The sequence below is a fragment of the Barbus barbus genome, assembly GCF_936440315.1.
Source record: "Barbus barbus genome assembly, chromosome: 6".
Lineage (NCBI taxonomy): Eukaryota > Metazoa > Chordata > Actinopteri > Cypriniformes > Cyprinidae > Barbus > Barbus barbus.
In genome coordinates this window covers 12867958-12895446 of record NC_136734.1, presented here as the reverse complement: position 1 = coordinate 12895446, position 27489 = coordinate 12867958, and the positions used below count along the sequence as shown (strand labels likewise).

Here is a 27489-nt window from a genome sequence, read left to right as displayed (position 1 = left end):
CTCAAGGGCACCTCAGTCGTGGTATTGAGGGTGGAGAGAGCGCTGGACATTCACTCCCCCCACCTACAATTCCTGCCGACCCAAGACTCGAACTCACAACCTTTGGAATACGAGTCCAACTCTCTAACCATTAGGCCACAACTTCCCACTTCCCCTATAAGAAACCCCTTCCGTTGAAATCTGATCACAAATGGTCACTGGAGGCTCATTTGAGACGCATGTTGTTACCTGTTAACAGCAAAATGTCTCAGCTCATACTCTTGTAATTGGGATCATTCAGGACAGGTTTTAAGACCAGATATAAACATGACTATTGATTGCTTGAATCTAACACTCATTTCTTAAGTGAAAATTGACAGTCATCACACTTTGTTGAAGCTTCCTTTTGTTTCACAGCTTTGCTTCCTTTTGTTTGTTGCTATATGCTTTGTGGACTGTTCTAGAATTCTACATTAAAAAAAAAAAGAAGAAAAACTGTGAACAGCACAGCCAGTCTGCCTTTGCTTGTCATCAAGTAAGTCTGTTGGGCTTGCTGATGAAATGGGTCATTGAGCTGTTTGAACTAGTTTGATTAGTTGGTGTTTACACACAATAGTTGTGAAACTGTTTAGATGATAAGGAGGTCATGACTACATTACAGAACATTCATATGCATGGTGTCTGAAAAATAATATGAAGAGTGCCAAAATCCATTCCTTGATAAATGAGTGGCTCACACGAAGCTAAAGAAAATTCCACAGTGCGTTCACTTCATTCCAGAGTGTGGATGGATCTAGTGAATCTTTCTTTCCAGGCCCTCAAATCACTTTTACTACATGGTCACAGTAATTGTGCTTCACACAGGATATCAGCAGACTGTACTGATAAAATGATGTCACACACATTTTCTGCAAGCCAAAGCAGAATGCGGACAAGGAAGATATACTCTGAGTCAGGGATGCACCGAAATGACAATGAAAATGAAACACTGGGCCGAAGGCCGAATACCGAACATGGTTTTTCACGTTTTTCCCCCACGTATTTTGCCAATTTTTTCACCATTGTATAAGTTAAATGGCCAAAATGTGCTTTTTATTGTTTTGTCTTGCTTTTCAAAGAAAAAATCAATTCCAAAGCAATTAAAAAAATATTTACTTAACACTGTTTTTTTTTAAATATATTCTTGCAGACATTATGCAAACAAGGCACAATTTAACTAATAATTTATAAAACTAATAGTTTTTAGCCATTTTTGAGACCCTCCTTCTTGAATCTTTTTTTTTTTTTTTTTTTTTTTACTGTACAAATAAATGCAGCCTTGCTGAACAGAAGATAATTATTTTAAAACATTAGGAAATATTACAGATCCCAATATGAACAATATGTGGGAATGTTATAATGTATTTATAGAGGTGTTGTATTTATTATTATTATGTTGTCTTATTTTTAAATTCATAATGTTACTGAGCAACTAACGAGTAACACTGTTCCAGCGCAGATTTTCCTCGTGCTTTGGACTTTGAACCCCTGGCTAACAAGCAGATAGTGCCACGAGCTCGTGCAGCGATGTCAGAATACATGCAAATCGTGCGTGTATTAGAAAGCATAACAATCTGCTCTTTATTTAATTAAGGAAATTTGCGATTTCAATCATCATACAGTAACCAGCAACAACCAACCCTTCCTCTTCTGATCGAAGACATGCAGTACTAAACAGTCTCTCGCTGTCGATGCTTATAATGATTTTTGCGTCTTTCTCAGAGACTTTTAAATGTTTCCACACTGAAGACATGTTTGCTGCATTAGCGCATGCCTCTATTTGATCGTGTCACGTCATTGTTCGGTACAATGTATTCGGTCTTTTGCTATTTTTGGTCGAATAATTTTGGTTACCGAACATTTGGTGCATCCCTACTCTGCGCTTTATATGCTAAAAAGATAACTTGCACTTGGTTGAATCAGACCACTGCTATTGTTTTTGGTTCATCCTCTCCAAATTGGAGCACCAAAAACAGTGCATACAGATATAGAGCACAGGCTGACACAGAAGACACTAGGCTTGGCTTGTTCCCAGATTTATGTTTCTATAGGTCACTGGCCTTGCAGGAAGAGATAAAAAGTCATGAGACTAAAGTTGTGAGATGACTGAACTAGACTTTGCTCTCTTCATGACCAGCTTCCTTATGATTATGTCCATATCTGAAGCACTTTACTTTGAAGCTTTGATTAGTTGTCTGTGTGCCTGGTTTAGTCTTATGCTGTTTTAGGCTTGCCCCAACTGGTCTCCTCATAGTGACGTCCTTTGGCTCACACCATAGTGGCTAGCGGCCCCTCTACATTCAACGGCTAATTGTTGAGTGGCCCCATTCCACCCCTCCGACTTCATCTGTCATGTGTCAGGGAGGTTGGGCCTCTCTATGTCCCTGCCTGCCAAAAGAGCAGATTGAAGAACAGAACAGGAGGAGATCAAAGGTGCTGAAGTGGAAGAGAGAAGGTGGTTTTCTTCATATGGCAGGTCCAGAGAAGGAAAAAAAAAAAAGAGAGGGGTGAAGAGGCTTGGCTACAGGGTGCAGGACTTGCACATGGTTATGGTTGAAAAACTGCATTTCCATTTCAAATGGTCTGGGGCCAGACTGGGAGAGCCGTGATTGCATTCACTGCGTCGTCTGCTGATGATGCATTGCTACTCTGACTCACGCCCCCCTCCCTTCCTTTCCTCTCCCCTCCCTGCTTCAGGATGTGGTATGGTAGGTGCCTGTTACACGATATGGAGTGCGCCTGAGTCTCAATGAGTCTACGGGATAGCAGCAGAGCCGTGCGACTTTAACATCAAAACAAAAAGTCATTCTGCTGGAAGCAGTCCTGTCCCTCTGTCCCAGAGGCACCCAGCATTCGAGCAGGAGCAGATATGACCTGAATAGGAAACAGCTCAGAGGAGCTTTCACACTCTTCGATTTAGGACACTTCAAAGGACACACTGTCCCCCTTGACAGCCTGTGTATGCTGCAGAGAGCAGCAGATGTGCATGGACGAACCTCTGTAGTGACAGAGCGTCGCGCGGGGAGGACTTCCCGGGACTCTTGTGTTGGGTGCCTGCTTCTCGTAGAAGCCAGGCATTTTTCCTCACTCTCTTTTCCAAGACAGCTCAGAGCACTTTGGGGGCATGATTTTGGGACAATGTCTGACTCCAGCTTATGGACTCTACTCTCCAACTTTTCTATGCCTCACTTTATTAGTGGAGCAAGATTACGGCGCTCCAAAAGGTAAACGAGTTGATTGCTTGTCACTACTTTCGTTGGGTTTTTAGGTGGTAAACCTTTATCAAGGATTAAGTCAGTTGAGGTTAGACAAGAACAATATGCTAATGCAGGTTCTGTGCTTTCTATTGTGCTAGATTTCCGTTGTGAATGTTGAACTGGAGTACCTCTTGATTGTAATCAGGGCATTATTGTTCAGTCCATGCAGCAGGCACAAAAGATGTTTACCTACGTGCATAATTACTGTGCATTTGCCTAAATATGCATGTTGAATGTGAGGAAAATGAATTGTTCTCTAAATCCTCCTGAAAAGAGCTGGGCATCTCAATGTTATTTGACCGATACAGTCGGATACACTGCTCTCGCAGGAAATGCTGAAGTTGCACCGTATCCTTTTCACTTCTCATGTGACAAGACCAAACCTTCACCAAAAGGCCAACCAACCATACTTTAGATATCTCTGCTAGCAAACATTTAATGTGCATTACTGCGTGTGCATTTCCATCTTCCGCACTTTTTAATCCTGGGAATGACCTATTTTACCATTGACGATACAGATGATCCGATTAGTATCATAAGGCTGAGTAAATCAGACTGAATCTGTCATTTATGTTGAAATAAATTAGTTGTGGAGAACATGCAAAGAAAAATGATTGTTTTCTTCACAGTGCTGTTTATTGGTTTTTGCTGGGTGGAGTAAAGAGTAATGTCTTTTATCTGTAATAACTTTGATAATGGCACACAGCTGTTACACCACAAGCAAAGTGGTGTATTCCTTCTGTGTTCAATAGTTAAGCAATATAAGAACTACATTTTATGTTGTGTATATACTAACGAAATGCATGATGTATCCATCTGTCAAAGAGATCTTCATAATTTATAGTTCTGACCTTGATTAATCAATTCTGACCTCTTCTTGCTTTTTAATAATGTTTTTATAGTTCTCTTTTTGTATCTGACAATAGTGGACCTAATATTTGCAGCGTTCTGAAATGTTCATGTGTTGACACGAGTTAGATAAGTGTCACTTGTAAAGTAATTTAGTAATCAAAGCTTTCTTTTGTTTCATTTTTGTATCGAGTGACCTGGACAGACATAGTTGCATAAATCATACTTCCAGTTACTGGTGCTTGATAAATTGAAACTTGTGTAATTAACATTTATCTAACGAATACTGTATTTATATGCAAAGAACAATGATGGATTTAAGTCTGTTTATAAATTAAAGAAAGGACCCACTGAGGCAAAGCTAATAAAAAGATCATTAAAGAGACTGCTTCACAATTAGCTTTTGTAAGGTGTCTGTAAATGCCTGAATGATTAGTCAGTGATGAAAGCAAAATGTCTGCTGGCAAGTGGCAAAACAGTGACTGATACTTGATTCTGTTTTTACGTTGCTTAGTCATTTCTGTGTGGGTTTCCTTTAATGTGTAGCATAGAGCTATTGCATTTTCATTATAGCTATAACGCAAGAAGTGTGGAGCTGAGCACTGTCCATTTCTAAATCTGCCTGTGTGTAGCAGCTGTATAAATAGCAAAATCTTATCCTCTTTAACTGAGCGCTCATGAACCAGATATTATTCTGAATCATGCTGCAGTACCTGTTTAAAGGGTTCATATCATAAGACATAACCTTGCTCTTTTAAAGTAAAGGTATACTGTTAACTTTCAGTTCTTAAAACTCTAACCAGTTTAAAATACCATTTACGGCAAGAATAGCTTATTACGACATCTTAACATCATAACAATAAGCTCACTACAGTACCGTATGACTGTCCATGATTGCATATTCAAGTTACATGTCTCTACATATCTAAAGTCCAAGGGTTAGATGGAAGGTGGAAAACGGTTATATAAAATTAAATTGCATCTGTATTTAGTGCAACAAACCTTGACTAACGCAAGTGGGCTTCGAGAGAAAATATTAAAACAAGAATGGTACACATATGTAAGATATGGCACCTTTGAAGTGCCTCAAAATGATTGATTCATTACCATTTTCCTTACTTGACATTTGGTTTATTTTTCCCCCTTTTAGAGTCATCCGCCTCTCCATCTGCATTCAGGAAAATTACTTAAATTGTTTTCGATTTTCTTGCATATGTAGACAAATGTCACATTATTCAGTGGTTTATGTTTCTATATGTTGTATGAATCATATTCTTCTTTACTGGTAGTAGTGAAGGTCTTGCTTGAGTACTTAAGATTGTTGCCTAGTTCATCATAGTTCACTAAAAGCTGGAAAGTGTTTGTTGTTTTACTAAAATCATGCACATTTTCAGCTAATGTGGTGACTCTCTAACTCGGAGAGGAATAATCAACTGTCTTAACCTTCCTGCCCATAATAAGCTGTGGCCAATATTATTTCTCATGGCTCTCATTATTTCTCGCTTATTTCTCATGGCCTTTTCCTTAATAAATTATTCTTGTTTTCAAGAGGAAAATGAAAAATTAAGGATCACAGAGACTGTTAAAGTCATGGTTCACACAAAAAGTTGCATTCCATGCAAAAGAACAACCTGGGCATTCTGTTTAACATCTCTTTGTGGGCTCCTCAAAAAAATCTAAATAAAGTAGAAGTAGATGATGATGATGATAGACTTATACTTTTTGGGCAAACTATTCCTTTTACACCTCCAAGAATGTGAATGATTCACTGGCAGCTGCTCTTCACAGTCTCTTTACTGAGGTGATGGTCACAAGGGCTTTGCAATGTCATCCGTGATGCCTGCCCAGCTGCCATTCAGACACCAGCTTTGGGATCAATGGCTAGAGAAAAGGCCACAGTCACATGTTCAATTCCCCTCTAGGATTTCACCGTGTCCTCTATTACTGTGCTTCTAAAGCATAAATATTACTTAGGACTGGACGATATGGCAAAAGAATGAGAAAAGTATATATATATATATATATATATATATATATATATATATATATATATATATATATATATATATATATATATATATATATATATATATATATATATATATATATATATATATTAGAATGTTTGCCATTTATTATTATTTTAACTAGTCAGCTTAAATATGCAACTACAACATAACATTCTTTTTTATTGAACATTTTAGAAAAAGTTCTATTCTAAATGCACCACACAAAGTGGTCAGCATGGTCATTTAAAATGACTTGAAATTGCTTGGTTAATATATTTGCAGAAAAGAGAAAACAATAAATAATATTTTACAAACTTAAACATATCCTATATTTTCAGAAGTGATATATATATATATAAAAAGCTAACTATTTCTTAGCTAAAAAAAACCTCAAAAAGTCAAGGCAATTCAAATTCAAAATGACAGTGTACAGGCTATTATTAACAGTAAATGTTTTGTATAGGCAATCAACACAACAACAAAAATAACAGCACCTTTCAACATGTCACTTTCATTGCAAAAATGAAATATCAAACATACCGTAATAGTTCTCTCTTGCATTTCACAGCCCTGTTTTTTTTTCATTTTTTTTTTGGTAAATTTGCACTTGACAGACAGCAGTGTTACAGTAAATGATATGTGCTATATACTTCTATGCAAATCATTTATAAAATCAATTATCTATAATGATACTTTCAAATCTATAGTGATATTTTATGTAAACATGACAGATGCACAATTAAAGCATTAATGCCTCTCTTCTTTTTTTTTTTTTTTGCGCCAGTGTGACTTAAGTGTTAAAATGGCTCACCTGTCTTAATGCTGTTGTCATTTTTCTGTAATGCAAAGCTATTATTGCAGTGGTCTGCTCACAAAACACAATGCTTTGGTTTGTTTTTCTAGCTGCAGAACAAGCAACAGAAAAAGTCTGATAGGGAGTGGTCAGTCATCAGCCCTTCCTCGACCACACTCACCTCTGTCGTCACACACAGGTAACTGGTTCAGTGTGTTTGTCTGTTTGCGTATGTGCATGTGTGTTAATATTATTGATGGTTTTGGTGTCTAGAGTCTGTCCAAGTGACACTTGGATTCTTATTTTTGCTGTGTTGGCCTACCCATAGTGAAGTCTCTTAAAAAAAAAAAAAAGAAAGATGTTGAAACTGTTGCTTCACACCTGGTTAGGGCATGGTTTAATACTTACCTGTGTCGCAGAAACAGTCTGTTTTAAGGCAGCCAGGCCCACAAAACTCGATAAAGCACTGCAGAAAAAAGTGTGTTCAAGCAGCGATCCTGTGTCTGATTCATGAGCTTCGCACTAGGTCTTCGTCTCTCACATTCTGCAGACTGAGCACACGCTGTACTGGAAACCTTTAAAGAACATTCAGCATTACTGTTGATTTAATTACAGTGTATTAATGTGATTGAACATCACTTTAGTGTTATAGTCATGAAATGAGGCATAGTCAGCTGGCTCATAACACCTTATGCTCTCAGATACCATTTAGCATAGCATTTATAGACTTGAGTCATGAATTATGTGAGGATAAAGAATAATGCATTTATAAATTTATTTTATACATTACTGATCTAACTTTAGGGATCTGAAAGATATTTTTTACATAGTGCTTTCATAAAGGCTGCTTATTTGATCAAAAATATAGAAAAAAAACAGTAATATTTTTAAATATTATTACAATTTATAATAACTGTTTTCTGTTTTAATATATTTTAAATATTTTAATATATTTAATATATATGTTTTAATATATTTAAATGCAGTACATTCCTGTGATGGCAAAGGTTTGTTGGGTAAAGGTTTAGGAGTAGGGACTACTACTACTAATTAATAGAATGTACTTTATTGAAATTAATCACAGATCTAATTACAGGACAACATTTTCAATTGGAAGTACAAACACATAAAAACATGTATGTACGCAATGAGTGCATTGTATCAAATAATTACTTTAAATGTAAGTACGTAGTAAAAGACAAAAGACCTTTAATTGATATTTGCTGAACAGAAGTAAAAAAAAAAAGGAAAAAATATCTTCAGCATTTTATATACATATAAAATTGTATTGTATTAAAAAATGTGTATGAATCACTGGCAGATTATTCAAAGTGGCCAAAAATAACTTAAAACAGACACAGGAGATAAAGTCGACATATCGCAATTGCAAAACTGTAGCAATTTATTAACACAAAGGTGACGTTTCAAGCACACAGGCTCTACATCGGATGATGTATTGCATTCATGCCACTGTATCAGCAATCTGCCACTTTGTAGATATTGGCATCATCCATTGAAAACCTCATCAGCTAATAAAATGCAAATTCCACATCATTATTAGTTTCTTATTTGCATTAATTTAAATTCATTCTGACTCTGTTTATCAGTTGTGTGTGAATATCAGTAAATTAGTCACCACTAATGAGCATCCACCAGCAGCAAAGCTTAGGGGCCTCTCTTTATCACCACCGGTGGGGCCATAGACATGTCTGTTAATTAACTATTAACTCCTTCCTCTGTTCAATCAGGTTAATTATCTTTAATTGTTGCAGGGCAGAAGGCTGTTTTTCTGTTGGTGGAAGTGGGATACTGGCTCTAATGGCCGTGGTTTGGGATCTCCCAGACCCTCAATTGTGGCCATATTGCCAAAAGCAATCCCCAGAAACAGTGGGGTTTAACTAATAAGAGGGCACATATGGTGACAATTGCGTATGGACCTTTCTGGTTTAACTGACTCCTATTTTTGCCAAAAAGGACAAAGGGCCTGATAAAATACTATTAAAAACTGCCCATATGTGTTATTAATTATAATCCAAAGCATTTGAGGCAGTGTAATTGTTTTGGGGCCAAACCAAAATTTAGTTTTTTTGCTGAAAGTGTTGCCTATACCTTCAAGAAGAAAGATGGTACAGCTGGCACAGCCATATATAACTGCAGAAAAAAATGATGTTAATATTGTTAGAAAATTGTAGAGTATTGCTGGCACAGTGTAAAAAAAAAATATATATATATATTTTTTTTTCTTCTTTTTTTCAGGCACCAGTCCACAAGACAGCCCTAGAAACTTCTCCCCTAGTGCTTCAGCTCATTTCTCCTTCACACGCAGGTAATGACTACAGTACACTTTTGAAGAGAAATTTTCTATATTTCTAAGCTACCAGGTTTTTGCCTGGAATATGAGCAAAAAAAATCCAATACTTACATTAAAGGTGGGATCCAAGTTGTATCTAGGGAAAAGAGTATAAAAGAGACTTGGGCTGGGCTCTTTTGACTGGCCTCTTTTGGGCTCTTTTGACATTGTGTTGCAATTTGTAAAGAAGAGCAGTGTGCAAACTACCTATAGCACCCATAATTTAAAAGGTAAATATCTGTAAGTATTATTAGAATAGTGGTCCAAATCTGTCAGGAATATCAGGACATCATTACAATGTTCAAGTAAACAGTGTTCTTTGAAGTGAGGAACATGTGACCGATGAAAGCTCTTGGTTGCTGCTTTTGGAAAAACTCAGGAGCTGACAGGCTTTCTACAGTTTTAGATGGGAACAAATTTAAAACCATGGTTCAGAAGTTCAGATTTAACCTGTCACATCAAGCTCTGTTCGATCAGACAGGATGGGGTGAAAAATGGGTCTTTTATTTCAAAATTCGTATACTTTTTTTTTTTTTTTTTCAAATATTATTATTATCTTTTTAATTTATTTATTTTTACTATTTATAATCTTCTAGTCATGGGCTAAGAGCAGACAGGTAATCAAAGGAAACTTATCGAGCGAATCTCATGATACCCGTCTTAATCATTTTCAAGTCATATTTCACCAAATTCAAAGTTTTTTTTTTTTTTTTTTTTAACAATGTAATGATATTTTTATGATGACAAACAAATAAACTATTTATAAATTATTTTATTTTTTAAATAATTTCTTTACTTTAATTTTTTATAGTAAATTCTATTTTTATAGTAATGATAGTCTAATAAAAAATAATAATTATGGCAAATGAGAATTTGGGGGAAATGTCTTAATTATTATGGAAAAAAATATCACAGTAAAAAAAAATATTTATGGCCCTATATATATTTATATTTACATTTATATATATATTTATTATTATTAATATTATTTACAGTGGGGGTGCAGTCTGACCTGGACATGTTTTCATGAGATTCACTTTATTCTTGTACATGTGTACCAGAAATCAACCATGGTGCATCGCACTCCTTTCCATGTACATTAAACATGTACGTTCACTGTAGATATGTGCCTGCACAACCATTTTTTGGCATCTTCTGCATTTACTCGCCCCATGTAACACTCCTCCCAGTGTTAGTGGCATTTGTCTTCCTGAGATTATCATCAGATCATTCAATCAGCCAGGAGACCCATAGGAAACTCACAGAACACTGCTCGAAAAGATAGCAGCCCCGGCTCATGGATTACTCTGCCACTCTTTCATCTACTCTACTTTGAAAATAAATTACTCACTCAGCATTTTCCTTTTATCTAGTGTACCACCCGTCTCTCATGTCTTGGATCCAATGCAATGCAATCTAGAATATGCTATTTACTGATGATGATTCTGCACAGTACCTGTAATTATTTTTAGAGGAAATGGACTGAGGGATGTCTGTGTTTGTAGAACTGATGGGCGACGCTGGTCATTGGCATCCCTTCCCTCCTCTGGCTATGGAACAAACACACCCAGCTCCACCGTCTCTGTAAGTATCACATGTTTTTCAAATAGCAGACGATGCATTCACTGGCAGAGATTTGAAGCAACAAAATAATTTGAAGTTTAAATGACATAATGACGTTCTTTTTCATTGGAATTTGAACAGATTTAAGCAATGTCCAAATTTGGCTTTGTTGAGTTGAGCAGAATTCCAGCATGTAAAGATGTTGGTTCGAAACCTTATTTGAGCAGGAAAGCCTACCAGCAACAAACGGCAAAAACATTTTGGTGGCGTTAAGCAAATAAATCACTGTCAATATGATACCCCTTTTCCACCTAAGCAGTTCCAGGTGCTAGTTCAGAGCCAGTGCTATAGCTGGTTCTTAGTTAGTTCGACTGGCGAACCCTTTAAGAACCGGTTGCTTTTCCACATGCTAGAGAGCCAATACAGAGCCAGCTCTTACGTCACTGAATACGTTTCATGTCAACGCAGCACAACAGGCTTGTTCGATGTACATCAGCGCCACGCAGATTGATCGATCGGCACCCAACACACTAAAGCACGGTGAGAGCGATCCAAAAGCATAAAGAGCCGTCTGCTTTCCAGTCGCTCCCGCAGCACCCCGATATGCCTCGCACCGATCGGTCCGCGCAACGCCGATCTATCCCGAACAAGCCTAAACAAACTATCAGCAATGGCGGACGTTGCGGTGCTATTTGATGTTCATGGCTTTGCGAACCTACATCGGCATCCAAACACGGCGAATCAAACGTGTTAGCGTTTAGCTGCTATTTCAAATATGGCGGTCCAAGTTTCTGTTCGTCTTGTTGGGCACTGTAACCCCGCCCCCAGCCCCTGACACAAGCGGTTCTTCCTTCTAGCCCAGCAATGTTTTGGTGCTACTTACGAACCGCTTTTACTGGTTCGGAGCTGGTTCTTTGGATGTCGAAAAACAAAGAACCGGTTCGAAACTAGGCTCTGGCTCCGAACCAGCACTGGAACTGCTTAGGTGGAAAAGGGGTATGAATGCCATCTTAGAGTGAACCTTAAGTAGCATTGAACCATGAAGACAAAGACTCAATTCCAAAATCTAGTGAGCTGCCTTGCTCTCTACTGCCTTTAAATGCAGCTAACTTTTAACTGAAAATGAATCTTATAAGTGATCTTGTAAGTGAAGTGAAACACTCATTAGCAAATGAGAGACATGACTCATGTGACAGCCTTTTTTTTAACTCCAAGACCTCCTATTGTCTACACCCCCTGCCCCATTTTTAATAAATAAGCAAATAAATAAAATTTAATTAAAATTAAATTAAATTCAGATCATTGAATTAAATTCCAAAACCTTCCAAAGTCTTTTATTCTGTAGGGTTCTCACTCTTTTTAGTATTGGTGAATTTACTTCAGATGCAGCTCCCCTTACGTGCGGTGTCCCTCAAGGCTCTATTCTCGCTCCAATCTCATTCTCTTTGTACATGCTTCCCCTGGGGTTGATTTTTAGAAAGCATGGTGTCTTGTTATTAGAAACCCCTGGAATCTAATAACAAGAGTTTAGATGCTCTGCTTGGGTGTCTAGCTGATGTTAAGGCCTATATGTCCCTAATTTTTTTTTTCACCTTAATGAAGGCAAAACTGAGATTATAGCTTTTGAATCATCAGAAGTTGCTAGCTCCCCTGGCTTAAATCTGGGCCATTTGTCTTCTTGTGTGAAACCAGTAGTGAAGAATTTGGGGGTCTATTTTGATAGTGCTCTCAAATTTAACAAACAGATTAGTACAGTAGTCAAAACCAGTTTTTCCATCTCAAAGTCTTAGCTAAAGTGAAACCATTTCTTTCTTTTAAGGACTTTGAAAGGGTCATTCATGCTTTTATTTCAGTGAGGCTTGATTACTGTAATTCTCTTTATATGGGTATTAATCAAGTATCTCTTAATCGACTTCAAATGGTACAAAATGTTGCTGCTAGGCTCCTTACTGGTGTGCGTAAAGGAGAGCACATTACCCCAGTATTAATATATTTGCATTGGCTCCCAATTCGTTATAGAATTGATTTTAAAGTCCTGCTGCTGTTTTTTTTTTTTCTCTGAATGGGTTAACTCCTGTATATCTGTCTGATTTATTATCTGCTCACAATCCTGGAAGGTCTTTTAGGTCTTCCAACCAGAGACTATTAAACATTCCTCGGGCTAAAATGAAATCAAGAGGCAACCGAGCCTTTGCTGTTGCTGCTCCGAAACTCTGGAACAGCCTACCAGTTTCTATTAGAACTGCCTCTGCACTGAATGAGTTTACAGCCAAACTCAAAACCCATCTTTTTTCTCTGGCTTTTAACTGTAGATAATTGTGTTGTGTCAGCTCTGTTCTGTTCTGTGATGTAATTTATGTTGTTCTGAGTGCTAATGTTTTGATATTGATTGTACAGCACCTTGGTCAACTATCGTTGTTTTTATTGGTGCTATATCAATAAAGCTGAGTTGAGATTTAAGGATAGGGATTTTCAAAAATACATTTATTCACCATTTCTACCTGCTTTGGAGGTTTGCTAAGGCCCCCTGCATACTTAAAAGTATCTACTTTTGTCGACGCCGTTAGCCTTGTGGGCAGCGTGCCGAACTACAGTATCCCGTGTTTGAATCCTGACTCGAAGACCTGTCCCGATCCCGCTCCCACTTCGCTTCCTGTCATGTCTGATCTGTCCTATCACAATAAAGGCAAAAATGCCAAAAAAAAAAAAAAGGTATCTACTTTTAACAGTACATTAAGTATTAAATGTCTACATTTCTACTGACTCATCTGCTATCTTAGCAATGCATTTTGGGATCGCTTTTTCCTCAAATGTGATGCTACCATAGACAAATAAAGGCAGCCATAATGTTGCCTTTCTGTCAGAAGCACATTTGTGATGGTTTAAAATGTTATTTATGTATGCAGCTCACTAGGTTTTGTAACAGAGGAATCTCCAACTATCAAATAAAATTGTATGCATCTTGTTGTATACAATGAACACCACCAACATTACTTCTTTGTATGTTGTTGACATTGCAAGCTTCATTGCGATTTCTGCTTTGAAGCTTTTGGTTCGTGACTGTGTCCTTGCGCTTACATGCACAACTGAATTGAAACTTGGCTAAGACTGTCTGCCACGGGCAACAGATGCTGCCATGACTGTCTCCCAGTCTGATTCATGTGCCTCTGAGCATCGCCAGATTTGTTTGCTGGTAAATATGTCCCTGAATCCATGCCAGACTGCTCACCCACTCACTCTCTCACTCTCTGGTTGCTGTTGTTTAGTGACACAGTTGCTGCAGCTGCCCATCTTTATTCGTGCCATTACAGGAATAAATTACATTTTAAAGTAATAAATAGAAAATATTTTTTTTAATCTGATTTCAATGTGAATGGGAAATATAGGCCTGGTTTCACAGACAGGGTTTAGGTTAAAACAGGATTAGGCAATAATTCAATTAGGACATTTAAGTACTTTTTATGAACATGCCTTTGAAAAAAACAATACTGATGTGTATCTTGAGACAAAACAAAGGCACTGGCATAATTTAACATCAGTTAGTGCAAGTTTCTTTAAGTTGAAATAGCTCAGACTTGCATATTAGTCTGGGATTAGGCATAAGCCTTGTCTGTGAAACCGGGGGATAGGGATTTTGCCCTGTCATTGTTAGTTAGGGCACAATATAACGGTCTATAAAATGGTGAACAAATTGTTTTTTTTTAATATAGTACTTAATAAGCAAAATGAACCAATTTTCCAGAATCCACCACAATATATTGTCAGTTTCAAAAGAATAATAGTTTCATAGCTAATTTTTTGATTCCGACTGCCTTACATGGAGTAGTTGACCCCAAAAAAGAAAATTATATCTTTGTGCAGTGAAATGAGGTGGAGTAAATGATGACATTTGTGTTTTGGTTTTAGCAAACTTGGTAGAGGTAGCATAGCATTTTGCACAACATTTGCACAGTAGCATTTTGCTATTCTTTTAGATACTTCACTTATATACTTGCACATTGATGGAGGTCTCTGCTCCACATCATTTGTAGAAGAAACAAAAAAACAGTGAAAACCCATTGCTGTGTTTTAGTTTTATCCATCATCTGCATTATCACCTAATGATGTGTTATGTAACACATCAGGGGCATCTTTTCTTTCTTGGTTTTCCATTTCATTTTCTCTTTTTTTCTTTTCTTTATCAATGCATTTTCGTTTCATTTCCAGTCGTCCTGTTCATCACAGGAGAAGCTCCATCAACTGCCTTTCCAGCCCACACCAGACGAGCTCCACTTCCTGTCCAAGCATTTCTACACAGAGAGCATTGCTGGAGACGACTGCAGGAGAGCTACACCTATGCGGCCACGCTCCCGCAGTCTCAGGTACAGGAAGCTTAGATGTTGTCTTTTGGAACTTTTCTGAGATCTGTATCCCAATGCATCACAATTCACATTCCATCTGTCTTAATATGCAAGAATTACTGCATACCAAATCACAAAGTAGTATGCCAAAGGTATGAAGATGTATGTTAATGTTGTAGTATGTCACAAATTATTTACTTAGAAAAATGTTGAAATGCATGTACATATGCAAACTGGGACACATTCCATTAGGACACGACTATGAGTGTATTGAAAATAATTTTTTTCTTAAATTGCATTGACAGTCCTGGAAGATCCCCATCATGCTGTGACCATGAGATTATCATGATGAATCATGTATACAAAGAAAGATTTCCCAAAGTAAGTGTAACCAACTTTCACCAATCTTCTTCATTGCTGAGTGATTGTATCTTTAAAGGGGAATTCATTGTTGGTTTGTATTCTCCACCCTTCAGGCCACAGCTCAGATGGAGGAGCGCATCAAGGAGATCATTCAAAGCAACTCCCCTGAGAATGTCTTGCCCCTGGCTGACGGTGTCCTCAGCTTCGTACACCATCAGATCATTGAGCTGGCCAGAGACTGCCTGGAAAAGTCTCGTCTCGGCCTCATTACCTCACGATACTTCTGTGAGCTCACGGATAAACTGGAAAGGCTCTTTCAGGAGGTAAATGATGCCTCCAGAGACTTTGCTTTCTTCATTCTTCTGAACTAAAACTAACTTTCTCTATTTAAAATACTTTTCCACTTGTGTATTCTTCCATTTCAAGTTGTTTCTGATCATTGCTTTCATTGATGCATGCATATAGATGGCCACTTGTGATGTGTTCTGTCATTGTAATACAGTCAACTGAGCGATCGGAGAGTGCAGAGGTGACCTTCATCAAGGAGCTGGTGAAGAAGATTCTCATCGTCATCGCCAGGCCTGCTCGACTCCTTGAATGTCTGGTAGGTTGTCAATAAGAGTTTCTTAACAACGGTCTGGGCCAGTCAGCCTGATTTAAATCAGTATGACCTAATGCTTTAAGTTATGCAAGGAGTGAGAATCTATTAGAACAGTCTGGTCAAAGTTTTGTGTTAAAGATAAATACATTCTGTCTTATAGGAGTTTGACCCTGCAGAGTTCTATCATCTCCTGGAGGCTGCAGAGGGTCATGCCAAAGAGGGCCAAGGCATCAAGACCGACATCCCACGCTACATTATCAGCCAACTTGGTTTGACAAGGGACCCAATTGAGGGTAGGAAGACCTCAGTACATAGTTTTCAGTAGTCTTTGCCTCAGAGGGTTCATCCATGGCTTGTTCATAAGCTTTATGGTCCATAAGATAAGATGACTTCAGTGTCTATAAAACTTCACTCTGCTGGGAGATTGTGTTATTGTTTTACAACATTAAACCATAAAGGATTCAATTAGGCTTTTTGTGATCAACAGAAAATATTTTTTTATGAAACGAAATCTACAAATTAGTATACCAATTTTTAGTATACTACAAATTAGTATACTAAAAATGATGTATTTAAATTCAATAGTTTTTCTTCTTTTTTTCACACCACTGTCACCTGATAAAGATTTGGTACCTTGCTATTGTCATCTCAATTAATTTGTATTGATTTAGCTGTGCTGCATCGGATGACAACAGACTTTGAACTTAATTAAGCTGGAGAATGACACTAACTTTGCAAACATTGATGTTGTTATTGAACTGAATTGAATCAGCATTTAACTAAATTAAGCTTTGTATAGCTACTTTACAGCTGAAATCAAATTAGTTTTATAATTAATTAATTTAATTTTCCTGCTTAATAATGTGAAGCAGCTTTGAAACAATCTGCATTGTACAAAGCGTTATATCAGTGGCTTTTGTAACTGGGTATGCTGAGTTCCAAGTATGTTGCCAAATAACCAATCTTCAACATACATTATCCATGCCAAAAAATGGAAGATACATTTTTTAAAATACGCATTGCTTATTAAAGCAAGACCATATACCATTACAGTGTTTTTCTTTTCATTTGCGGCAGACAACAGCTTATTTTTCCACATGGACAACCAATTCATGGACCGCTTACCTCACATACAAGAATCATCAGCATGCCAGAAAGCTAATGAAAACGCAAAAATCATGAGGAGTAATAGCAATCGAGTGGAAGCGCCAAAACTGCTGTAAATCCGCTTGCCTGGATGCTTCCGTAACTGACACAGATTTACATAAAATGACTGTCGTTTTGCAAATAGATAATTTTATATACTTATTCCCACCATTTTATTTTGTAAGCTCAAGTGATTTATAAAGTCATAGAGATTATAAAGTAATTTATAATCATGCTTATATTAATTAGCCAGTCTGTGAACCCATTCTCTCAAATGCGGAGTATGCTGAGCATTCACAGATTATATGGACAGAAAGCTCCTGATATATATATATATATATATATATATATATATATATATATATACACACACACACACACACACACACTACCAGGAAAGTATTTGAACAGTAAGAATTATCTTCTGCTCACCAAGCCTGCATTTATTTGATTCAAATTACAGCAAAAGCAGTAATATTGTGAAATATTTTTACTATTTAAAATAACTGTATTTAAATGTATTTAATAATACTTTTATTTGGCAAGGATGCTTTAAATAGATCAAAAGATGATAAAGACATTTATAATGTTACAAAAGATTTCTATTTCAGGTAGATGCTGTTCTTCTGAATTTTCTATTCATGAAAGAAACCTGAAAAAATTTTCAACAATAATAATAATAATAAATTTTTTAGCAGATAATATGAATATTACAATGATTTCTGAAGTATTGTGACTGGAGTAATGATGATAAATTCAGCTTTGAAATGACAGGAATTACATTTTATAATATATTTATAGTAAATTACCCCCCCCCCCCCCAAAAAAAATATTTTTTTTTACTGTTTTGCTGTATTTTGGATCAAATAAATCCAGGCTTGGTGAGCAGAGGAGACTTTTTTAAAAACATTAAAAGCTTTACTGTTTAAAAAACTTTTGACTCAAGGTCAGGAGCCTATGTGTAGAAAATGGGTTCTATCTTTTCTTTTGAGTTTTATTTCTTGTAATGTTAGCTGAAAGCCTCGTACAGACACAACATACTGTAACGAAGCTCTTAATTTGTACTCAAGACTATCATTATCGGTAATGAGAACAAAATACGCTCATAGTCCTTGATGCCTCTGTCTTGCCATCTCTGCCAAAGCAGTGTTGGTTACAAAGCCCTCCAAGGCTTTCTAATCCTCGGAGAACATCCAAATCATTTGGTGTGATGATTGGAAATGAAGATCGGCAGCTGTTGTGAGGGCTTTCTGATGGGCTTAGTTGTCTTTCGAGGCAGCCGAATGACCCTCTGGTTCATTACCTCCTGCTGTTCATCAGTTACTTTTGGAGCCCCCTGAGAACTGCCTCACCGGGGTTTGTCCATAATGGCAGGTTTTCCAAGTAAATGTTTCACGATGTGTGTATATTTTACCTTTGATTTCCACACCATTTAACTCATTTAGAAACCACCGCAGTCAGCTCTACCAAGTTACTCTTTTGGAAAAATGACTAGTTAGTTTGTTTGTTTGTTTTCTTTCAGTCAAAAAAAAAAAAACACAATTAACAATAGTCATTCTGGGTCTTTTAAATGACGAAAAAAACATTCTGCACAGAAGACAGCCTCACAAATATGTAAATATAAATGAAAGGCCAACTGTAGTCAAAACTTATGCCCAATGATTTGGAAATAAACAGTATATTGGCTTTGTTTAGCAAGAATAAAAATTAGAGGGTCATAGTTGTCATTGTTTGTATTCTTAGTTTCTTTTTTTTAAGTTTTTCAAATATTTTCTTAGTCGAGCATCTCATTAATTGTCATTGTCTTGCAGAAATTGCCCAGTTAACTAGCTACGACAGCGGGATTGCAGAAACTCCTGAGACTGATGAGTCTGTCAGTGTAAGTAGTTTTAACTACTGTAAACCAATTAACCAAGACAGCAAAATAGTACACTACAGTAGAGCACAAATGTTATTCAGAAATGTATGGAATATAAAGCAGATAAACAACTGTGATTTATTAAAGCATCCCACAGAGAAGTTATTAAAGAAATTATTCTAGAAAAAAATAAAATTTAAGGATGAAATATATGAAAATTGCTACAGTATGTGAACTGTCATTCATTTGCTAGTGAAGCAGTCTACAAAAATATTATTAAACTTATATATATATATAATATATCCAGTTCCACAGTTTGAGTGCAGCACTGCGGCCCCGGCGTAAACCCTGTGAGCTCGACTTTGAGATGATTAAACTGATCAGTAATGGGGCTTATGGGTAAGTAACTAAAATTATTGTTTGCAGTACATATAGTAATACATACAGCACAGTAGGCAAAATCATAGTAATCCATTCCAAGGTTAGTCCTTTAAATTAGTTTTCTCTATATCATTGTTACTGTGTGTTAAATTGTCATATATTGTTCATTTAAACCAATAATATCCCCCTCCCCCCACAGTGCGGTGTATTTAGTTAGACACAAAGAGACAAAGCAGCGTTTTGCCATGAAAAAAATTAACAAGCAGAACCTGATGCTGAGGAACCAGATCCAGCAGGCGTTTGTGGAGAGAGACATCCTGACTTTCGCTGAGAACCCTTTTGTGGTCAGCATGTTCTGCTCCTTTGAGACTCGCAGACACCTTTGCATGGTTATGGAGTATGTTGAAGGTATGCTGTACCACATTTACTGTGTTGGGGAATGTTACTTTTTAAAAGTGTGTTTCATTACTCTGTTACTGCTAATAAAAGTAATGAATGGCACCATTGTATAGATAGTGACATGGAATGCAGGGTAGCCAGGGAGTAATAAATAAATGACCTGGTAATAATAATGATACTTGATTTAACTAAATTTGGAACCACCAATAATGTCTTAGTCCAGTCAGGGTTTTTTTTTTTTTTTTCTTTTTTTTTTAAATCAGCTCAATATTTGTTCAAATATTTAAGTAAGCTGTCAACCATGTACTGGTCAGTGAATAAATAAAATATAAAATTATTCACAATGATTTTTTTTTTTCAGAGTCAAATTTCAGGGGAAAAAATGTTTGGAAAGTAAAAAAACAAAACAAAGAAAAACAGATTTACCAACAAAGTGCTTGAACCAAGAAATAAATTAAACTTACATGAGCCAAAAAAATGTAATGTAACTATGAAACGTGTTTTATGCAAAATGTTACGTTTTATGCATTTATGCAATATATTCATATTTTTATGGAGCATTAATTTGTATGTTTCCTGTCCTGACAGGAGGGGATTGTGCTACATTGCTGAAGAACATGGGTCCTCTCCCTGTGGACATGGCTAGAATGTACTTTGCCGAGACGGTGTTAGCCCTGGAATATCTCCACAACTATGGAATTGTTCATCGAGATCTCAAACCAGACAAGTAAGCTGTGTGTGATTTGATTAGAGAACTTTAAGTGAAATGAACATGAACAGTGAAAAATCTGTGAAAAATTCAAGCTGATGGAAGCTTATTTCTAGCTGATTTGTATTGTTAGTTGATTGAAGCCTGCCTACCACCTGGTGGACTGGGTTTCAGTTTGGAAAACAATCTTTAAGCTAGCTAGAGTATGCAGAGCATTTCCTGGAACTGGCACAAAAAAAAAACTGCTACCAGCTTTGTTTATTCAAGCAGGGTTTTCCTCTGATGATTCTAATAACCAATTTTTTTTTTTTTCCCTTGCTCTATGATAGTCTGTTGGTCACTTCAATGGGACACATCAAGCTGACAGACTTTGGCCTATCGAAAGTGGGGCTGATGAACATGACCACTAACCTCTATGAGGGTCACATTGAGAAGGATGCTAGAGAGTTCTCTGATAAACAGGTAAAGATCCAATTCTCTGGGAAAGTCCCGACAACTAGATATTTCATTTGAATTTGCATAGCCATTGTCATCATAACCTCTATGTTTGATATCTTCCCTGAAGATTTGGTCTTTAGAGAAGCATGAATTTCCATGCTGGTCTAGGCTGGTTTATTCTGGTTAGATGACTAGCACAGCCATGCTTTTAAGCAGTTTTGCTGGTTAACATAGATAAAACAAGACACCAGCATTTAAACCTACTAGTTGACCAGCTTTGTTGATCTTGAGGGTTGTAATATCTGCATACATTTTTCTTTACAGGTGTGTGGGACACCTGAGTACATTGCTCCAGAAGTAATCCTAAGGCAAGGCTATGGGAAGCCAGTGGACTGGTGGGCAATGGGCATCATCCTCTATGAGTTCCTGGTGGGCTGTGTACCATTCTTTGGAGACACTCCAGAAGAACTGTTTGGGCAGGTCATCAGTGGTCAGTCACATTCTGAATTCCTGTTATGCAATACAGGCTTGCTTCATTCAGCAAGAGCTTTAGCAGATTCAGACTGTTGCGTAATCTGAACTCTGCTTCTCATTAATGCATATCAGTATCTCATAGGATCAGCAAAAGACCCCTGCAGGCATGTGGGTCTCCTTTTCTTATCCTCCACCTGTTGTTATGCAAACCTAGATTACTCTGGATTTGTTCATTGCTGTCTTATGCAAATGAAATCACATGTGATTGTTTTTTTATGAGAAGCAGCAACGTGTGACTTGTCTAATAAAATGTTAATTTAGCTGAACAAAAGACTTTGGCATTAATCACTTACCTCCATGTCGTTCCAAACCCGTAAAAGCTTCGTTCGTCTTCGGGAACACAATTTAAGATATTTTGGATGAAAATCGGGACGCTTGTGACAGTCCCATTGACTGCCAAGTAAATAACACTGCCAAGGCCCAGAAAAGTATGAAAGAAATCGTCAAAATAGTCCATCTGCCATTAGTGGTGCAATCTGAATTTAATGAAGCAACGAGAACACTTTTTCTGCGCAAAGAAAACAAAAATAACAACTTTATTCAACAATTTGTCTCCTCCCATGTGGTGTGGCTGACACAGAACAGCATACGCTGTTTGCGTCCAGCGGATATTCTCCAAAATGGCGCTACGGTGATGCGGAGGAGACAAATTGTTGAATAAAGTCGTTATTTTTGTTCTCTTTACGCAGAAAAAGTATTCTCCTTCATTATATTTGGGCTAAGAAAGTTTTATAAGAAATTATAAATATATAATATTTATGGTGCCCGGGAGGGGTCATCTTCGGTTCACTTAGTTTTGTCGTGGCCACAACATATTAATTTGTAGGAACGTCATATTAACTCGTGGGAACGTCATATTATGTCGTGGCCACGAGATCGTTTTGTCGAGGTAATGACATCCTTATGTCGTGGCCTCGAGATCGTTTTGTCGAGGTAATTACATCCTTATGTCGTGACCTCGAGATCGTTTTGTCGAGGTAATGACATTCTTATGTCGTGGCCTCGAGATCGTTTTGTCGAGGTAATGACATCCTTATGTCGTGGCCTCGAGATCGTTTTGTCGAGGTAATGACATCCTTATGTCGTTGCCTCGAGATCGTTTTGTCGAGGTAATGACATCCTTATGTCGTGGCCTCGAGATCGTTTTGTCGAGGTAATGACATCCTTATGTCGTGGCCACGAGATCGTTTTGTCGAGGTAATGACATCCTTATGTCGTGGCCTCGAGATCGTTTTGTCGAGGTAATGACATCCTTATGTCGTGGCCTCGAGATCGTTTTGTCGAGGTAATGACATCCTTGTGTCGTGACCTCGAGATCGTTTTGTCGAGGTAATTACATCCTTGTGTCGTGACCTCGAGATCGTTTTGTCGAGGTAATTACATCCTTATGTCGTGACCTCGAGATCGTTTTGTCGAGGTAATGACATCCTTATGTCGTGGCCTCGAGATCGTTTTGTCGAGGTAATGACATCCTTATGTCGTGGCCTCGAGATCGTTTTGTCGAGGTAATGACATCCTTATGTCGTTGCCTCGAGATCGTTTTGTCGAGGTAATGACATCCTTATGTCGTGGCCTCGAGATCGTTTTGTCGAGGTAATGACATCCTTATGTCGTGGCCTCGAGATCATTTTGTCGAGGTAATGACATCCTTATGTCGTGACCTCGAGATCGTTTTGTCGAGGTAATTACATCCTTGTGTCGTGACCTCGAGATCGTTTTGTCGAGGTAATTACATCCTTATGTCGTGACCTCGAGATCGTTTTGTCGAGGTAATTACATCCTTATGTCGTGACCTCGAGATCGTTTTGTCGAGGTAATGACATCCTTATGTCGTGGCCTCGAGATCGTTTTGTCGAGGTAATGACATCCTTATGTCGTGGCCACGAGATCGTTTTGTCGAGGTAATGACATCCTTATGTCGTGACCTCGAGATCGTTTTGTCGAGGTAATTACATCCTTATGTCGTGGCCTCGAGATCGTTTTGTCGAGGTAATGACATCCTTATGTCGTGGCCTCGAGATCGTTTTGTCGAGGTAATGACATCCTTATGTCGTGGCCTCAAGATCGTTTTGTCGAGGTAATGACATCCTTATGTCGTGGCCTCGAGATCGTTTTGTCGAGGTAATGACATCCTTATGTCGTGGCCTCGAGATTGTTTTGTCGAGGTAATGACATCCTTATGTCGTGGCCTCGAGATGCTATGTTGTGGGAACAACATCTATTTCTCGTGGCCACGAGTTTAATGTGTAAACAAACCTACGTGACCATAGCAACCCGGGATTATCAAGGATTCATTAGTATATATATTTTTTTAAATTAAGAAATTATTATATTAATTATTTTTAAAAAGTATTACGTAATTAAATTATTATATTGACCATAGGCAACTGAACTGTAGGCAATGGCACGCGATGTAACCAGCATTTGAATCAAGTTTATCACAAATAGGTTAAATGTTACATGAAGTACATAAAATAAAATAGACCTACAAGAAAACATTTTTATCCATCCCACAGTTTAGCTGTGTCCATTTAATTGATCGTCTTTTTCTGTAATATTTGTATATTATTATTATTATTAGCTATTATTATTATTATTATTATTATTATTATTATTATTAGCCTATTATATTTTGATATTCTTTCCCCTTCATTTCAATCTCTTTACATAACGTTCTGACCAGTTTTGTAAGCCTGTAAATGCTGGACATAAAGCTTTGATTATGCTGACTGGAATTTATAGCCTATTGGAAATGCAGTTTAAAGGTTGAATTTAATATTTATTTTTCTTTTCTTTTTTTTCTCTGAATTAATAATTATTAATATTATAGCCTACTGCCTATAGTGTTTTGTTGAGGGATGAATCATTCACATGCTCATTTATCATAATGCACAGGCATAAATAGCCTACAATCATAAAGTATTGGCATAATTGTCAGGTGTTTACTGTATGTGCAAAATATATGGTAGCAAATAGCATAATTATACAGAATGTTAATTAGGTAAAGCGATACACGAATTGAAAGGGGAAATAATAAAATATTATATTTATATGAAATGAATATAAAATATAGCCCTAACAAGTTAATATAACCTAATAATAATAATAATAATATACAAATATTAAATTTAAATGTTTAATGTTAATAAAAATGTTTTATCCATCTCTGATAATCCCAGGTTGCTATGGCCACGTAGTTTTGTTTGCACATTAAACTCGTGGCCACGACAAAACTAAGTGAACCGAAGACGGGCCCTCCCAGGCAACGTAAATATTATATAAATATATAATATAATATATATGTGTGTGTGTGTGTGTGTGTATGTATGTATGTATGTATGTATGTATGTATATGGTAACACTTTACAATAAGATTCATTAGTTAACAACATTAGTAAGCATGAACCAAGAATGAACAATACTTCTACAGCATTTATTAATCTGTTAATTTCAGAATTTACTAATGCATTATTAAAATCACAAGTTGTGTTTGTTAACATTAGTTAATGCACTGTAAACTAACATTAACAAAGATTAATAAATTGTGTAATAAATGCATTGTTCATTGTTTCTTCATGTTAGTTAATACATTAATGTTAACAAATGACACCTTATTGTAAATTTTTACCATATATACACACACGTGTGTGTGTGTGTGTGCGCGCATGTTTATGTGGTTTGAGGACACAAATATATGTATAATGATATATAATGACACGGGTATGACAGAGGTATTACAATATGAAGGTGGTTTATGAGGACACTGCCTATGTCCCTGTAATTCAAAAGGCTTAAAAAACATATTAAACGGTGTTTTTTTGAAAATCTAAAAATGCACAAAGTCTCCTGTGAGGGCTAAGTTTAGGTGTAGAGTTGGTGTAGGGCAATAGCACACACAGTTTGTTCAGTATAAAAACCATTACGCCTATGGAGAGTCCTCATAAACCACAAAAACCAGCGCGTGTGTGTGTGTGTATACTATATACTAATACTAAAGGTATAAATGGTAGCAGAAATATTTAGGAGCTGTAGAAACACATGGGGGTTGTTTCAAGGTTTTCTTGCTTAATGGATGGTAAAAGAATCCACACAAATATTTTGACAATTTACATTTTTAGGTCCAATTTAAAGACAGAGCAAATATATTTGATTGAAATGCATCTTTCTATCAACAAAAATGTTTCATAATGTATTCTTCAAATGGCATTTAATACAAATAAGATAATCCTAAATCTCTTGGAAACAAGACTATATAAAAACTGCATTATATACTGTACTTTAAAAGTCCCTCTGAAAGCAACCAGTAGTTGATTGAATATATTATGATACATTTTTATTGATAGAAAGATGCATTTCAATCAAACATATTTGCTCAGTCTTTAAATTGGACCTGCTACCAATTTATACCAATATTTCTGCTACCTTTAGTATTAATTTTCTGTAATGGGGTTAGCATAGGTGTGAGTCTTAATTAATGAGCCCAACGAGCTGCTCTTGCCCTGGGCTTGGATGCATATTCATGCTTCTAAATGTGATTCAAATGTGAGGCTCCTGTTGCTGTAGAGACAGTCGGGAAACAAACAAAGCACAGCTCTTCATTTATTTCACTCCCCTGGCCTTTATGCTAAAGTCCCCATTTCTTTCTGATCTAAGCTCAGTTTTTGTTGTTGCTCTGCAATCATTTGTGGTTTGATTGTGTCAAGGGCCCTGTTCTTTAATTAGTGAAAAATGTCAAGTAACCTCTGGATACTGAAAATCCATGCATGGAATTGATGCACGAGAAAGTGGAATATTAGGATGTTTTATGCATGCCTGTTTATGTTGTAGCAGGCATTTTGATGCATTTGAATAATCAGATTTGATTCATATGTAAAAATATTCTCTGTATTCATTAGTTTATTCAACAGTTCTGTGTTGCAATAAAGACCCAACGAAACCAGAGAGGAGCTTTCATTTTGAATGAAAAGTAATGACTTTTGGAAGAGACACTGATATTGTTCCATTTGGTTAATGAGGATGAAACTGTTTGCTGCTTCTTGTCTTAGATGAAATAAACTGGCCGGAGGGAGAGGATGCACCACCAGCTGATGCTCAGGAGCTGATCACCCTACTGCTCAGACAGAACCCTCTGGAGCGCCTCGGCACTGGTAAGGGTCCAAAATGTTTGCGGTAATATTGCCAAGCTCCAAAAGTGAGTAAAAAATACTTTTGGCATTTAAGTGAATGTCTAGTTGTCCAAAAGGTATTTTAGGGTTTGTAAAGTAATGCATGGCTCTGTGGATAAAATGCAGTGTAAAACATACATATATATACATTAAGTAAATTAAGTAAATATTATTCCATGGCTGGTTAAAAAAAAAAGTAAATAAAATAAATATTTTAGGATCATCACCACTTTGCCAGTGAAAGTTCAGACTATATTTGCATAATATAAAGTTTCTGGTGATATTAAGAAGATTCCAGCATCACATAAAGTGAAAATATTGTGAAACGCAAAACAAAACCACAACTATTAACCCTAACTACAAAAAACTAAGCAAAACAGATATTTAATACACAAAGTGGAGTAAATAGAATTTACCGCTTGTTGCTTTATCACATTGTTTCTGAAATTTGATTGGCTATATATCTTTAAGCAGGAGGGGCGTATGAGGTCAAGCACCATCAGTTCTTTGACAGTCTGGACTGGAACAGCCTGCTGAGGCAGAAGGCAGAGTTCATCCCCCAGCTGGAGTCTGAGGATGACACCAGCTACTTTGACAGTGAGTGACAGCAGGAGTGAAGTCATTGTCCTTCATGGTCCATGCAAGCAGTGCAGGACTGAGAGCCAGTGCCCATGTCTGTTTTTATGTCTTAAGGGAGGATCAGATGTTCCCAGACT

The 27489-nt window shown here is 37.0% G+C and overlaps 1 protein-coding gene and 1 long non-coding RNA gene across 3 annotated transcripts in view; one reads left to right on the top strand and one right to left on the bottom strand.

Moving 5' to 3' along the window:
• The window catches only part of LOC306870868, a 1223475-nt gene that overhangs the window by 662766 nt on the left and 533220 nt on the right, over positions 1 to 27489 (bottom strand). The gene's annotated exons all lie outside the window — the stretch shown is intronic.
• LOC306870987 (microtubule-associated serine/threonine-protein kinase 1-like) overlaps positions 1 to 27489 on the top strand; it is a gene marked incomplete at its 5' end in the record, with an annotated part of 39457 nt that overhangs the window by 895 nt on the left and 11073 nt on the right. Inside the window, 13 exons of the mRNA XM_079418622.1 lie at positions 15046 to 15200; positions 15485 to 15560; positions 15656 to 15865; positions 16045 to 16146; positions 16304 to 16436; positions 19101 to 19168; positions 19455 to 19546; positions 19728 to 19936; positions 20516 to 20654; positions 20966 to 21098; positions 21399 to 21564; positions 26654 to 26755; positions 27245 to 27370. Coding sequence (XP_079274748.1) covers positions 15046 to 15200; positions 15485 to 15560; positions 15656 to 15865; positions 16045 to 16146; positions 16304 to 16436; positions 19101 to 19168; positions 19455 to 19546; positions 19728 to 19936; positions 20516 to 20654; positions 20966 to 21098; positions 21399 to 21564; positions 26654 to 26755; positions 27245 to 27370 — 1711 coding nt within the window. The remainder of the gene's footprint in view (positions 1 to 15045; positions 15201 to 15484; positions 15561 to 15655; positions 15866 to 16044; positions 16147 to 16303; positions 16437 to 19100; positions 19169 to 19454; positions 19547 to 19727; positions 19937 to 20515; positions 20655 to 20965; positions 21099 to 21398; positions 21565 to 26653; positions 26756 to 27244; positions 27371 to 27489) is intronic.